Source organism: Peromyscus californicus, unplaced genomic scaffold, assembly GCF_007827085.1.
Source record: "Peromyscus californicus insignis strain IS unplaced genomic scaffold, ASM782708v3 Scaffold_15__1_contigs__length_86483966, whole genome shotgun sequence".
Classification (NCBI taxonomy): Eukaryota; Metazoa; Chordata; class Mammalia; order Rodentia; family Cricetidae; genus Peromyscus; species Peromyscus californicus.
Window position 1 is genome coordinate 10,507,077 of NW_026294447.1, and position 16,955 is coordinate 10,524,031.

The 16,955-nt window shown below is 41.9% G+C and overlaps 1 protein-coding gene across 4 annotated transcripts in view; it reads left to right on the top strand.

Annotated features, from left to right (window-relative positions):
* The window catches only part of Dock4 (dedicator of cytokinesis 4), a 430,242-nt gene that overhangs the window by 205,889 nt on the left and 207,398 nt on the right, over positions 1 to 16,955 (top strand). For all 4 annotated transcript variants that reach the window (XM_052738384.1, XM_052738382.1, XM_052738383.1 and 1 more), the window contains exons 7-8: positions 1,780 to 1,864; positions 8,147 to 8,298. In XM_052738384.1, the coding sequence (XP_052594344.1) occupies positions 1,780 to 1,864; positions 8,147 to 8,298 (237 nt within the window). The remainder of the gene's footprint in view (positions 1 to 1,779; positions 1,865 to 8,146; positions 8,299 to 16,955) is intronic.

Here is a 16,955-nt window from a genome sequence, read left to right on the forward strand (position 1 = left end):
CTTCTGCCAGGAGAAGTTCAGGAAGGGCCTGAAGCTCACAGCTGGAGCTGATCTTGACTCATTTTTGTAGTGCTAGAGATGTGTGGCCGTTCCTAGATCTTTTCTTTCTAATGATGGATCTGAATTCTCAGATTCAGATTCACAAAGAAAGAATACCTTTTCAACCCATAGATGTCCTATTGTGCCTGTTGGGGTTGAGCATTTTATACCAGCCTCTCTGACTGCTGGCCCGCTGTGGATTGTTTCCACAGATGTTAGGTGCCCACACGAGGGCCAGCCTGAAGAGACAGTCACATGAATACCCTTCTGGGAGAGAATGGAGCTTAGGCACCCTGTCTTAGAAGAAACTTTGACCAAGGCAGGTGCTAAGACTCTTATGTGATTATACCTTCTGGAACCTGTAATACAAATCTTTCATCAGCAAGGTGAACCTGGTGTCAAATGATACCTCACAACCCAGTTCAGTGACTCCTGGGAGGAGACAGAGAATGGGAACTGACCCTGTCAGAGTCCCTGGAGGGGGGATAGCATGGGAGGATGTGACCACTTTGAGAATAAAGAGCTGTACTTATTGTGATCTGAAAATTCAACTCAAAGAATAGATGTGTGGTTTCTTTGAGTATCTGAACATCATTTAAGAAAATAAGGAAAGGAGTTTAGTGTCAACTGACAGCCTTCCCATTTTAACAGCTAGTAGTTTTCAGAGTGGCCGGCCAGTGCTTGGCTCGAAGTAGGTACTGAATTAATAATTTTAATGATGCAACTTTAATGATATTTTGGAGCATAGAATTTCAAGATTCCCTATTATTTTTAATACAGAAGTTAAGAAAGCTGTAGTTCTGTAATTAGAAGTACAGTGCCGGAAGGCTTCTATCTTGGAGAGAGATGCTATGAGAGGGCTGCAGAGTCAATTATTCTCAACAAATTAAGCATGAAAACAGGAGTGTGAAAAAGAGGAGAGTATGGTTGATGGGGAAAAGCCTGGGGAGCCTTTTGGAGTGACTACGGATGCTTAAGGAGGTAAATGGTATCAGTGTTGCACAGCAGTTGACCTGGAGAGGAGCACGCTAACAGTATCACTGGAGGGAAACTGTCAGGGAAAAGGGTTACACTCATGTTCTCTGTCCATGGTAAGACATTCTCAATTGAGAATCAGATCAATAACCTGTAGACTTGCTAGAGCCTCAACTTTAACCACATATTGGCCACAGTAACACCCAACACAAAACCATTTCACCACCATAGACAGGCCTGAGCTGTGCTTCCTCTCTGCCCCATGCCTTTGCAGTCTGACCCCAGAGCTTGCCATGAACAAGAAACATGCATAAGTTCCTGGGGCTTCACAGGGCATGTATTGACTCCCGATAGCCTAGATCGAACCCTAAAGGCCAGACTTCTCTCTTCTTGCTCCTTTTTCTAAAACCAAATTATGACTAACTCTAATTTCTAGTGTACTCCAGTTTAGGAGGGCTTCTCTGTTGCTGGTTTGTGGGTTGTTGAAGAGTCTCCACCGCATAGTATCAAATGCAGGATTGTTTCATTGAGAGCAGTAATGCAGCCTGCCATGATTTGCCTCTGTCATATTCTGTTTCCCAGTTTTACACGACTTTCTGCTATGTCCGTTCCAACTGCAGAAACAAGTCATGCTAAACACAAATGGGGGAGGGGGCAGTGTGGCTGATCAGGTTTGATTACATCTCCAGACACTGTAGTGAAAACTTTCTTAGTACATTCCATAAAGGTGGCTTTTCTCCAAAATGTTTGAAATTTGTTTTCTAGACAACTGGGACTAGACCTGGTGCCTCGGAAGGAGTACGCCATGGTAGACCCCGAGGACATCAGCATCACTGAGCTGTACCGACTGGTAGGTGCACAGACCATTTTCTCACCGACTCACTGCTAATTCTGTGGTTCCCATGGCAGTCTTTGTACTAGACGTTTTAAGAACTGGGTGTTCCAGGTTTAATTCGAAGAGAGTAAAGAGACTTGCAAGCTGAGGTGATCGTGTCCCAACAGTACCAAGGCTCTTTCCCTGGCTCAGAACACGGAAGTTCTCCACATAGCCCTCAACAGGAAGTAAAGATCTAGGAAGAAAATCCAGGACTTTTACAAGCCCTTTTTTCTTTTGCCTTTGTCCATTGAAAGGCTTACACGTCACACTTCTTCACCTATTGTGTTTCTGGATAATAAAATGTTCACCAAGGTGCTCTCCTTTCCCTTCCCATCACACATATGACTTCAAAAAGGGAGCTCTGAAATTAGCCTTCGACTGCTGTTTCTACATTCGTCCTTGGGCCCGCCTGTTTCTAAGTGTTGGAGACCATTGATAATCCTAAAATATTTCAAACACATTACCCATCATGGGGTCACCTAGGACACCATTTTCTTTCCCTAGTTGCCTGGTAGTCTACTGTTTGGCTTAGTTGTTTTAACATAGTCCAGTCTGTCCTTGAATTTAGCCTGTGCTTCTAAATTCCTGTGTGGAATTTCTTGATAGTAAGTAAGCTTTCTCCAACCCCAAATTAGAGGAGAAGGTCTAGGTTAGAAAGGGTTTTCAAAGGATGTTGCCTTATGCCTAACTTGACTGTGACCTCAATGATGACTATACCATGCTATAATGTTCCTAGAAGGAAGGCCCTCCAGAAATAGACTCGATTTTAAAGGTTTTGCTGCTTTTGATGTAGATTTCCATGTTTAAGGTACTTTTGTGAGAGCAATGGGTAATTCTTAATTGATGATTATACATGCATAATAAACTGTTGGGAAAAGCCATCAGTTCTGTCAGTTGTGACATGTGACCCACAAGGAGTCAGTCTCAGTTAATAACAGTGCCTTCACTTTCTTCCTTATCACCCTTCTGTTCAGGATATCTGTATTTCATGCTGTGAATTGGAATGCTTTCTGATTTTTTAAGAGGGTTCCTTTATCATACACTGAGCTTTTGGCATTCAGTATTGCATACTGTGGGCCTTTCTTACATCTGCATTTAAACAGAATATCTGGCCTGTCTTAAGGAAACAGCTGAAGGTGGTTGGAGGGGTGCTAGGGTGTAACTCAGGAGAGTACTTGCCTAATATGGACAAAACCTCTGAGTTCTATCCCCAGCACATCATAAATTGGGTGGGCTGTCACATGACTCTGCAATCCTAGCCTTGGAAGTTGGAGGCAGAAGGATCAAAAGGTCAAGATTATCTGTGGCTACACGGAATTAGGGCCAACCTAGGCTACATGAGACTTTTTCTTTAAAAAGTTTGGGAAGGTGATTGGAGGGAGAAAGAGAAGGTGGAAAGAACACAGTGAGCATGCCCCAGGTCCCCAGGTTTACTCACCACTCTTAAAACAAATGTAATCTGTGTTCTTTATTTGTTGGTCATGGCTTCTCACCTTTTTAAATCAGTCAAATCTAATGCCACATCTTTACCTATTGAGGTTCTGTTTTCTCACTTAAAACCCTCCATGTTGGATCCTGAGGCCGCACTACCGTCTCTTCCCTGGCCTGTGCCCTTCATAATCGAGCGCAGTGCTTTCCTTCATAAGCACCAAGTGCGCAGTTCTGAGGTCATTTGATATTGTGAGCACACCCTGGATTGTAGCTCCGAACAACGGCATGTCCAACCTCTATCCACTCAGCACTGACAGGCTTAGTACTTCATCCCCTTGTGTTTCCTCGTGTGCTAAGTGACCAAGTACTTCATTCATGTTGATTATGATTGCCTTTCCTGGGAACATATTTGAAGAACACCTAAGCATGCAGGCAGGCTTCATTCCTTTCCACATTCCGTTCTTCTTCATTAGAGAGGCAACATGGCAAAAATAATTGATATCATATGTGCTAAATCCAGGCATTAGGTTTCTCTGTGTTTAATGACATGGATAATAACAACTTAGACCTGATAACAAATGTAATTTTCCAATGATGTAGAAGCAGAAAATTCTCAGTTGGGTTGTGGCTAAATTATGTGCACAGAGCTACAGACATATTTTTGCCATGTAGTACTTGACATTGAACAGCAAGGGCATCTCAAAGTACAGTAGAGCTGCAGAAGTTGTACCCTGCAACAGAACCGTGTCTGTTCTCTGTGGAGTTGTAAGGACAAAGGTTCACTGCAGTTGACTAAGCTACTTTAAGTCTCCATGGAAGTTCCACACAACACTTTCCTTTATCTGTCCCTGGCAGAGAAGAGTTGGACCTGGACATTTAGCTACAGATATGAAATATTTGATGACCAACTAGTAATGCCTGCCATCAATACATTTTTCCCTAGTTTGGATTTCTATATATAACTCTGCCTCTGTCTTTCCTTTTAGCATTATATATAGGGTGTCAATTGATTTCACCTCTATTAACATTACACTTTATTGATGGTGGTGGCCTGAACGGCAATGATGCTGAGAGTCTAGGATCTCATGTAGGCCCTGATGGATTAGCAATGTCTTCCATTTCTGGGAAAGACAATAAGGGGGTGATTTGCTATTTTATATCTCAGATTCTGGTCCAAAGTTATCTTTTTACAGACGAGGAACATAAAACAGCAATTTTTGCGTGCACGCGCACACACATACGTAATGTCTCCTCAGTAGAAATTCCATGTTCCTGTTTTTAAATATAGATGCTAGCCCCCCAAAAGAGAACCGGTATTTATGAATGTCAGAAGGACACGTTCTTTTTGGGAGGCAGCTATTTTTCTTCTTCTCAAGCCTCTTCTTGTGTCCTCTCTCCATCAGGCATCCTGCCACTCTCTGCTCTTTTCCTTTTGTGCAACCTGACAGCAACTGCCTGCCTTTGATTTCACCAGGGAGAGGAGTTGGGGCTCCATCACCAGTTCCTTGCTTTTGTTTGGAAGGGTATTATCATTTTAGATCAAGGACCATGGAGGTTGACAGAGTATTATCATTTTAGATCAAGGACCATGGAGGTTGACAGTATATTATCATTTTGGATCAAGGACTTTGGGGTGAAGGTAAATGTCCCCAGAAAAAAATGGTTTCGTCTTCTTTTTTTTTTTTCAGTATCACACTTGAAACAGAAGTTCCAGATTGATACTGTACCTTGGGGAGAAAGGTCCTGGTTTTATTTTTTGCTAGCCCTGTTCGCAGATCATTCTCCCCCATTTAGGCCCATCTGAGGTGGGAAAGTCTAAACCTTACCTTGATAACGCATATCTACCTGCAAAGGTTGAATTGCCAAAGGCCACATCTGAGTTCTGCTATGAAGAAAAGCTAACTGGCTGGAATCTCTGCTTATTTGGGCCTGCAGAGTATCTTTTCAGGGACATTTTATGTTTGTAAGGTCCTGTTGTCTTATTAGCAGTTCTTAGTGGTCTAGAGCAGTGGTTGCCAAATAGAAAACAGTGGTTCTCAAATGAGTATTACTCCCCCCACCCCAGGGGACATTGGACACTGGCTGACCTGAGGACAGAATTTGGTTGTCACAACAAGGGGTAGCAGTAAATAGAGAGTCCATTTAGAGGTTGCTATACACACCAAAGCCCATTACAACTCCCTCCACCAAGATTGAGAAACCTGGACATAGCCCACTCATCCAGGAATTAATGTAGCACATGAGGAATACCAGCTAGAGTTAATGAAATCTTTGGAGTGCATTTGTTTCTTCTCCTAATAAAAGCTACAGTTAAAATATAAGGTGTCAGTGGATGCAATACAGCTGTCAGGTACATCTGCAGCTGTACATTATTTTACAAAGGGTTATTGTCTGTGTTGCTACCATCAGGTTACAGTTCCTGAAGTATAAGCGTGCCTTTTAATTCATTACTGAGATGCTTTTTTCACCGAGACATTTTTAGCACTCCTCAAAAATAGTGAACTACCAAGAGATAAGCAAGTAATCATAACCCTTTAAAATCCAAATCCATCCCAGATCTGGAAGAATGGAGTGGAGACTGTGTGCTAAGGAGTGCTAGACAAAAGGGTGTGTGCCATGGGCATGTAGCACAGAATCTTATTCTTAGCATGCAAGGTAGGTTCCAGGACAGTAATTAATTACCCGTCAGATGCAGCAATCCCTTTTTCGGTCTGCTGCGATTCACAGCTCTCCACATATGATCTCCATCAATAACTCTCAACCCTCATTGCCCATTAGAGCCACCCGGGGAGCCTTTAAAACTACAGCTCCTAAAAAGCCCCCACCCCTGGAAATTCCCAGTTAATTGTTCTGGGACAGGACCTGGGCCTAAGTATTTGTTAAAAGCTCTCTTGGTGACTCTGAAGTGCAGTCAAGGTTGAGAACCTCCGCTCTAGATCTATTACATTATTTGCATGAGTAAGGGAGTTGATTTTTTCCTGTTGATTCATACTGAATGCCATGATTGATGCTGGAAGCTTTGTACTCTTGAGGTCAAGAGCAGACACCTCCTGGAGGTCAGTTCTTCACAGGGGACATTGGTGTCTGGCTCCCACTCTGGCCTTTGGTAGCCATTCATGTCTTTGGAGTAGCTTGTGCTGTGCTCCACTCTAGACTATACATATGTGGAGGTTTCTAAGTAACTCAGCAAGTGAGTGGCAATCCTTGGGGAAAGGACTTCCTTTTGAATTAAAGGGATTTAGTTGTATGAGCATGTGATGTGTCTTTTGCCACAGTGCAAGGATTTTGAAAGCACACAATAGAGCAAGTCTCACAGAAAACGGGGGACAATTTTGCTTCCCCTGCCTTCCGTAGTCAATTTTTCTTCAAGAATTTTTTTCTAATAGTTATGGCTGATGAGGTCCACTTTTGTGTGTGTGTGTGTGTATGTGTGTAGCTTCACTTTTACAGAGAGATGTCCAGTGTGCCTGGTGAGTATGAGGTGACTAAAGATGTGTTTAGTGGGTTACTTGTTTGTGATCTTTTGCTTTTAGGTAGTTTAGAATAAAAGAAGTGCATAAACTTTCTGATGATGCTATCCAATTGCACTTAACAACTGTCAATTGTAAAAAATGGCATTTGTCCTGAAAGTTAGCCAGTCATTTGGTATTATTAAACTCTATTTACCAGCCTTAAAAGGTAGCTGATATAGAAATGTGGTTGTGTGCCTTCACCACTAACAACTGCCCATGGCCATAGAGTTCAAATTCCTAGTGCTAAAATGAATCCTTTCTTCACCACGAGTCTCAGATGGGGTAACAGTTGGCCGTCTATGACGTGAAAGTGACCATACAATCCTTGCTTCACCACTTCCCATTCTGTTAGTGCCCAGGATCTCCAGAGCCTTTCCTAGCCCTCTTCTCCTGCATCGCTGCTTCTCAGGTAGAGATCCAAGGGCTGAGCAGACTGGCAGCAGTGGGCAGCTGGGCCAATATGTGCATGACAGTAGAGAATTAGAAGCCCGTGCAAATTTTTACATTGCCATGGTATTCTCACTGTCTTTGTGTTTTGTTTTGTTTTGTTTTGTTTTGTTTTGTTTTGTTTTCTGGAAGTGTTTACCTATCAGCCTCCAAAGGATTACAAGAGGAAATAACCTGAACTGTCACAACAATCAAATTGGGAAGTCCTGTTCTAGTGGAGAGACCAGAATTCTTGCTCCTTCCCTAGTACTTTGCTTGGGACAGTTTTCCAAGGAGTCTTTGGCCTTCCCAGGCTCCAGTCAAATTATTTTGGGGGGCTCTCTGACAACATAGTGTTTCCCCTTTCATCACTCTTCGAGGGAGTGTGTGAGTGTGTGTGTGTGTGTGTGAGTGAGTGTGTGGAGAGGGGGGGGTGGTCTCAGCAAGTGTTGCCCAGTCCGACTTTGAACTCACCTTGTGGGCAGGTTGGTCTTACACTTGAAATCGCCCTGCCTCCTTCTCCCAGGCAGCTGGGATTACAAACTGCACCACCAGGCCTGCTCTCCTGTCTGTTCTCTAGGATGACAGGTTTGTTCTCTTCCTGAAAGCTGATTGGTATCAGCAGAAATCCTTTGAACTTCCTCCCTCCCAGATCTATGCCCTGAGCTGATACCATCTTAAGGTTAAAATTTAAAGAAGATCTTAAAGCAAGAGCCCTTGATCATCTTAACGCAGATGCTAGAAGAAAATTTGAAATTTAGATTAGATACTGAATCTAGCATGGGAAGAAACTTTACTATCTCAATCCCCATCCCACCACAGTTTTGTGCCGTTACGTTCTTCAGTCTGCTCTGATCGTGTTTTTCCTGGTGTGTGTATCATTCAGATGGAGCATCGACATCGGAAGAAAGACACCCCAGTGCAGGCCAGCAGTCACCACCTCTTTGTCCAGATGAAGAGCCTCATGTGTTCCAACCTGGGAGAGGAGCTGGAGGTCATCTTCTCACTCTTTGACAGTAAAGAGAATCGCCCAATCAGGTAATGGCATGTGACACAGAACTTGAGTTTCTTGATGTAACCATGGTAGATGTTTACAATTGGCATGCTTTCAGATACATTTTTCGTCTACTGTCTCAGTTCATTTATAGAGCTCTGAGTTTCTGATTTACCTGCCCTCTAGATATTTCCGTTAAGCTTGGATAGATTTGAGAATTTCTGGGAAATCAAAAGGTCTATAGAATCCTAAGTAGGCTTAAATGAAAGATGACCCCAGTACCAAGCCAGTTTTGTTTTAGTTACTTTGTGTTGATAATGCCAAGAAGATAAAAGTTCTTTATGGTATCATGTTTACTTACCGAAGTCAGCACATTTCATCTTTCAGTTTGACAGTAAATAATAACATGGATCTTCCTGTGTCTGGATTGATGATACCAAGGAAGAACTTCATGCTTGCAGATGCTCCAGTTGAAGTATCAGAGCTGTGAAACAGGACAAAGTTTGTGCTGTTTTCATCCTCAGGGCTGACTCTTCCCTGGTGTGCTACTCTATGGCAAGCTTTTCATTAGAAGTCTTGACTTTTCTGAGGTGTGAGAAATCAAATCTCAGACCTTGTGCATGCTAAGTGAGACCCCTAGCCCAGATTTTGATGTTTAGGAAAAGAATTAGAGTAAATGTTATATTTTGTGTACCCAGTCAAACATTTGATCTCTTACTGTGACTTTATGAGAACTGTGTTTATTTTTAATTGAAGCATAAAGCACTTTGTTTTAAACTAAAAATTCACATTAAAATTATGAATTAGGATGGAATTACTTGAATCACACATAGTGATCCATTTGTACAATGCTTTTGAAGTACTTATTAAAATAATCTTTAGCACTTCTAAGCCACACATATTGATTCATAAACAGAAGGTAATGTAGGACTATTTCCTTCATTTTCTAGGAAATATGTGCAAAGTTTATTTTTAATGTACTTATAACCATAAACATGATGGGTAACTTACTGATTAGTTTTCAATGTACTGGCTCTTCACTCTATTGTTGCTTTGTTTCAGAAGAAAGAACAATAGATGTAAACTGTGTTTGTAGGGCATTGTGGGAATCCTAGTTTGGTTTCTGTTGCTGTGATAAACAGCAGTCCCCAAAGAAACTTGGGGTAGAAAGGGCTTCTTTGGCTTAGAGATTACAGTCCATCATCAAAGGAAGCCGAAGCAGAGGCTCAAGCAGGAACCTGGTGGCAGGAACGGAAGCAGAGACCAGTTGATCACTGGCCTGCTTTCCTCTGTCTGCTCAGCTACTTTTGCACATGGCCCAGGCCACCTGCCTCGGGATGGCACAATGCCTAGGAGGCTGGGCCCTCCTATGTCAATTAGGAATTAAGAAAAACGCCCTAGAGACTTGCCCACAGGTCAGTCTGATCGAGACAGTTCCTCAGCGGAGCTTTCCCAAGTGACTCTAGTTGGTGTCAAGTTGACAAAATCAGTCAGCACCATGAGTTTCTTTTCACATGGCGTTTTAATGTCATCACTGATAATACAAATACTGAAACTAGCACAAGGCTCCAGAACTAATCTGTGCTACAGAAGTTGGTTTCTGAAGTCGAATCCTTTCAGGGGATTCTTTTAAAACATTTTTCCCTTTTTTTATTCGTGGGAGCATACTATGGCACATGGGAAGTCAGAAACCACTTGTCAAGCTTGTCCTCTCCTCCATTCTCTGCTTACACCGTGTGAGTCCCTGGAAGAGAATCAGAGTTTTGAGCTTAGCAGCAGGTTGTCCTCTGAGCACTCAGCCAGCCCAAAGAATTTGTTATTGTATTTGTTTCTACATGATATGTGGGGGTTGTACACATGTCACGACACACATGTGCAAGTCAGGAGGCAACTTTGAGGAATTAGCTGTCTCCTTCTGTAGTAGTACTTTTTCATTGGGACCGCCAGCCCGCGGGTAACGACATGGAAACTAATTATTAATTATGAAAGCTTGGGCTTTAGCTTAGGCTTGTTCTCAACTAGTTCTTATAACTGAAATTAGCCCACTTGTATTGATCTACATTCTGCCATGTGATGTTACCTTTCTCTGCACTGCCCATCCTGCTTCTCCGTGTCTGGCTGATGATTCCTCCTTTTTTAATTCCCAGAGTTCTCTCTCTGCCTGCAAGTCCTGCCTGTATCTCCTGCCTAGCTATTGGCCATTCAGCTTTTTATTACACCAATCACAGCAACACATCTTCACCCGCTGTATGAATATCCCACAGCATCCTTCCATCCTTACATTCCTTTCAGGGGTCACATCCGGGTCACTAGGTTTGTGCAGCAAGTACTTTTACCTCTGAACAACCTCACCAGCCCTTCGCAGGGTACCTTAAGACAAGTGAAGTAGTATCAGCTGCTAATCCCTGCCAGGGACCAAAAACTCAGATTCTGTCCTCACAGGCGTCCAGTACAAAGGAGGCCAACATGTGATATCACCTTCCTATCTCATTCAGCAAAATAGTGAAGTGTGTAATATCTCCTAAGTACCAGCAAAGGTAGATTTTTTCAAGCTTCCATCAATCATCATTTGACTGTGACTTTGTTTATGAAACCTGATTTTAGATTTTTAAACAGTTATTGAATCTTCCTGAGGACTACCCAGAAGATTGGGCCTCTGATCATGTTATGGACCCTCGTTCCTGTAAACACCAGTAAGGATGCAGGCATGTTCTGACAGCATCTGGCTAGCATGTGCCTACATTACACCTCATCATTCTGGTTTACTTGGATAGCACACCAGTCCAGAACCTAGTGATCATTGAAAATTACAGACTAGTATTCATTTAAGGCCAATATAACCTTCACACAACTTCTTTCTATTGAGAATTATTTGTTTGAAAAATAGGTTTGCCACATTGTTTCACATAAGCAAAATATTTTTAGAGAGCATTTATCTGGCTGGAACTTTGATTTCCTCATCCCACAAGGTGTGACTGGGGAAGGCAAGGAGGGGGTCTGCTATCTGCATCCTTGGTATCTTATTTTATTATATTCATGTGGCAAACACCTATATAATGGTTTTCATATGCCAAACACTGTTCTAAGTTCATTTAAAAATATTTCCTGACTTAGCCCTATGAGGAATACACTACCAATATTCCCTTGTTTGTAGATGATGCAGCCTACAGTCCTTGCCCAGAGTCAAGTGAAGCTGGTACTTTAACAGGGTGGGCTGTATAGGAATCAGCGTTTTCCGTCCCTCCTTCACACTTGTGTCTGTGGTATTCCTAATGTGCTGTTTTCCCCAGTCAAGTTGTGATTGCCGTTGAGTGTCAAGGGGCCTCTGTAGGGCTCATTCTTTTAAGACCTTGAGTGGTAGAAGCTTGAGCTTGTGAAGACTGGACAGGAAGGATCCTTTAATGATGAAGAGGCCACACAGAGGGAGAGGGTAAGTCACTGATGTCTGCAGGCTTCTTGGGAGAAGGGCATCAGGAAACAGACTTGGGTTTGCAGATGTGAGACTAGCCCTGAGAAAGGAAGAGGGGAGGGTATGGATGGGAACTATCTGAAACTTAGGATTAGACATAGGATTGCAACGGTTACAGAGAAGGAACTGGCAGTATATGCCATACGCTCTCCTTTAGCTGGCATTTAAGAATCGGCTCCTGTACCAAGTGGACCAAGAGTCATATGTGGTGATTTCATAGGCTTGTGCAACTCTATATTAATACTTCCCTTGCCTTCATACATGCTGCTTCATCTGCATCAGTGTGTAAATAATCCTGGCCGGTGAACTTGACATAGTTTAGTGGTTGACCTGAAACTTTCATTATTTTGTTTACTGCTGTATTCTAAGCCTTCATTAATTACCATTGGAATTTTGTCTTGGGACTAATTCATTCCTTTATTTTGGTCTCATCAGAGAATGCATTTAACAAGGCCTGAGTACCACCAGTTGGTCCCTAGCCACTGAAGGCTGCTCATACATACCAGCTGCTGGCATGGGCTATTAGCTGAGAATTTAGCAGCAGGGTGTGCTTAATTCTAGTAATTGCATAGATGAAGTTTACTTTCTGCTGATCCTTTTTACATACTTTTCTGAAGTTGGATTTTTTTTTCCTACTATCATGCAGTTAAACTAATTTTCCTTGAAAGGTTTCATTTCCATAGATGCTTTGTTTTGCCTACAATTATGCTTTATTCAGTCCAATTCTGTCATTTAAGAGAGAGGAAGTACTGAATACAATTGGTAAAGCACAGGCTTTTTAAAAATTCGGATTCATACTGAACAGTAAAATGGCTATGAACCTCTCTGTCTGTGAGACACATATCACCTGTGTCTTGTACACCCTTTCATTGTTGCTGAGTGGCCAGACTCTGAAGTTAGACGATCTGAGTGGAAATCCTGGCTGTGCTGTATCAGTCTGGTCATGTAATTTCTCTTATAGCTGTTAACTAGTCGGACTTCATGAAGACAATAGTGCTTTCCTAATGGGATTTCTTGAATGTTAAATTCATAGGCCGTTGCTTAGTACCCAGTAGTTTATCAGCGGCCCCTGGCTGTGATGAGGAGGACTATTAAACCCAAACAGGAAGTGTGTATTATCCTAGCTAGTGTGGTGGCTGCCCTTGCATTCCTGGGGAAATCACATATTCCAAGAAACTGGGGGTGTTTTGCTTATGGTATTGTAGTTAGTTAAAGTTTAGAGAGACCTACTAGCAAGCGGGTAATATGGAACCCATATTACCTTAGCCGGGGTGCTCAAGAAAAGTGATCAGAAGTCTGAGGTTGGATTGCATCCTGAAACACCACAGTGAGGAACAGAATAAGAAAGTTGGGAGTTCTGTATCCAGGTGGGGAGAGTCTATGAAATTGCTTTCATAGCTTCCAATACTTCATTTTGGAGACTGACATATGTAAGAGCTTATCTGGCTCAGCCTAGGAGAAAAGGACACTATTTTTGTGTGTGTATGGAAGTATATAATGAGGTTAGTAGATCCTTTAAGGGTTTTCATTTCCTGTGCCCTGTGCTAGCATGTCTTGCTTGATAAATCATTTGAAGTTTACACACAAGTTCAATATCTGGCATTTTTACATAAATTAGGAATATTTAGTGCTTTGACTTTGATAGATTGTAGGCCTAGTGTTCGTATTACAAAGTTTCCAAAGTAAAGAAGCAGTGTAGGGGAAAGTGCCCAGCCAGACTAGCAAGGGGCACAGTGCACAGAATAAAAATAGATGGAGGAGGCATTGGAGACCCTTCTTGAATTGTGTATCAACCATCCCATCTGGCCCAGGGCATTTCCTGCCGTGTCTAGACATGTTGACACAGATTCACTGTGGCTGTCTGTCCAGCGGTGACCCACAGGGACCTTCCCTGGAGCCTCAAGTTGAAAAGCACAACTGTTTCCTTCTCCCCCTTTTCTCCGCCATTTGATCGTCCCAGCACGTGCGTGGGGATGGGGATTGTTCTCACCACTGAGTTAATCAGATCCGTGCTTTATCCCCATTAGTTCACTCTTGTGTCGCACGTTAAAAAACAATAATGAGGGATCTACAAATACTGGTTGCCTTTATTGGTAGCGATTTTAAGGAAGCTGTTGGGGGAGACCCAAATTCAAAGAAAGTGACCGAGGTAACGGTTTATTCAGATCCAGAACACACAGGGTATAACTGAACCACTCTTCTCTGTAGCATTTTTTGATATAAATATAGTACTGCTTATTTAACTTTAGTGAATGGCTAGAAATACTTGTGTTGCAGGAAAACCAGAAGCTCACAGAGTTCATGGACTTGATTTGGCTTCTCTTTTTCTTTGGCTATAAACACTCAGGCAGACAGCTTGCATCTCTTAAGTCATGGAGTGTTTTACAAGGTGACTAGAAGGCCCTCTTAGCCCTGTTCATGTGCTTTAAATCACGAGCAGATTAGTATTGTGACAGTGTAATACCGGCCAGTATTATGACCATCTCTGTCTTTCTTCATTTACTCTCTTGTTACTTCCTGTTGAGAATTCAGAATAATTTAGTTTTCCCGAGTTCTCTGCAGGATAAGCCATCATCACCTATAGTAACCACTTCACAAGGGCTTCTTTGGTATTCAGTGCCGTGTATGTTGCAGGAGAATTTGACACTGACAAAGGAATTATTAATGGTGTGACGCTACCTTCTCATCATCCTTATGTTCTCAGCACCTTGCAGCGTACTTACCCAGGGCGTGTGTATGTGGAGGGGGTGATACAGTTAAAGGAAGCTTTTAAGTGTTGCCCTGCTGTTGCTACAAAGCATTAAAAGATCATGCATTAGTACCTTAATCTTGGCTATCACCCTTCCCCTCCACAGGGGATGTGCTCCTTGCTAAGAGAGAGCCAGAGTGTTGAGCACATCAGGAGAGTTGTTTCATGTTACACTGGGCTAATCAGCACTGTGCTCTCAGACCTGTCTCTCGGGAGCCATCATTTGCAAACACTGTCGTGCTCAAAAGTATACAAAAATCATCAGATAAAAGCCTGGCATTCTCCCTGAAGCACTTGGAAGGTTTGGATTACAAGTTAAGCAATGTGTGTTTACTTTATGCCGGTTAGGCATGTGCATTTCACACCATTACTATGCAGTTATTAAAGTTTGTTCATTCGTGCATTTAGTCAGCCAGCAAGTAGCTTCCTCCTTAAGGCCAAATGCTCATCTAGGGAAAGCATGTAAAAACCATGTCCTCCCAAATCTCATATTCTACTTAGGTTTAAAATGTTGAGAAAATTAAGGACAGTTTCTAAATCATACGAAGTACGGTAGTCAGTATGCATAGTCAGTATGCATTTTGTTTTTGTTTTTTGAGATTGTCTCACTGTGTAGTTCTAGCTAGCCTGGAACTTGCTATGTAGACCAAGCTGGCCTTGAACTCCTAGTGATCTTCCTGCCTCTGACTCCAGAGTACTGGAATTATAGCCATGTGCTACCATACCTATCCTGGATTTAATGTTCATAAAAAATAAAAACAATTTAAAACCCAAAAGGATGTCCTGAGGATTAAAAAAAAATCAGAACATACTTTTGGGATTAAAAACAAAATACATGAAAGATTTACTTATTGTTTTCAGGGACTTGAATTACATGGGTTTTTATTTCATCATTCTGTTTTCACTTAAGGCTTCTTAACCTTTATTTTTCGTTTGTTTTTAAATTCTTACTTCACCACAAAGTACTTATAAAGAGCTTTGATTTTACTTGTTTTCTGCTCCTTATGAAACATGGTTTCCTAACTAAGAAAACAGCATTTGAGGGAGTCAGAGTAACTGTTTGTGTCAGATCAACTTCTCCCTCAAAGAAGGTGAAGGACACAGTGTTTACAGTGATCAGGTTCTGTGACTTCCCAAAAGAATAAGATACCCTCTCTTCACACAGATCATCCTACTTCCGGACCCTGTTTGTCTTGATGCAGGTCCTACCCATACTCTACCTCAGCTTCCTCTGCTCCGAACTTGTCTTCCTGCTGAACCTCCAGCATATTCTCTGGAGACAGGCTAACGCCGGGGGCTCCCTCCCATTCACCCTCAGTCAGAATTCAAACACCAGGTCTGGTGACGGCATTCCCATACAGGCATGATTCTACTTTCTCTAATTCCCCTCCTCCACAACGCCCTCACCATCACTCACCTCCTCTTTCTTGCTGACCCTACTTTCCTGCCTGCTTCTGCTTTCATCTCACACGTATTCCTGTTCTCTTTCCCTTTGTTCAGTTCCCACTCTTTAGTTTCATGACTTACATGCAGAGAGACCTGCGCACACTTGGACACATTTCTATCCACACTTAAATTTCAATTCTGCAAATGAGATAAACGTGTGGTATTTGTCTCTGGGTCTTTGTTATTTTTTTTAATATTGTAATGTACAATTCATCTGTTGATTTACATGTAGACTGGGTCTGTTTCTTTACTATTGTGACTAATTCAGAAATAAGCAAGGATGTGCAAGTGTCTCTGACTTGAAGTCCTCTGTGTATAGACAGGAGCAGTACGGCTGGATCATGATGGTTATATTTTTAACTTTTGAAAAGCCTTTCTACTGATTTCCATAGTGCATCTAACAATTTACATTCCCACCATCAGTGTATCGGGGTTCCTCCTCTTTCCCTGCATCCTTGCTAACATTGCTTCTTGTCATTTCTTTCTTAATGGGCTCTTCTGACTGTTAATGATACAGAATTGTAAAACAATTTTAGTGTACATGTCACTGATGTCTAAAGGTGTTGGAAAAACTTTCATTTGAACTCTCTGTTCAGTTTGTTAGCCCATCCATGATTGGGTAATTTGGGGGTTTGCGGTATATAGTTCTTTATGGACTCTAGATATCAGTGCCCCGATTGATGTGTAGTTGACTAAGATTGTTCCTTATTCTTCAGTTGCTATACAGAACCTTTTAATTTCACATAATCCCACTTGACAATTCTGGAGTTATTCATTTTGATGTTGAAGTCCTTTTGCAGAGTATCCTTGGTACATATTTCCCTTATTCATTTAGTAATACAGTGTTTATCTCCCTAAGAATTTTACAAGAGGGAAATTTGAAGATTTTAAAATTAGAGTTATTGCTGTTTGTCAGGAAACCAGAATAATAATAATAATAATTATTATTATTATTATTATTATTATTATTATTTCATTATTATCATCATCATCATCATCACCATTATATAACTGTCTTTTTAGTCTGGCAATCGTGC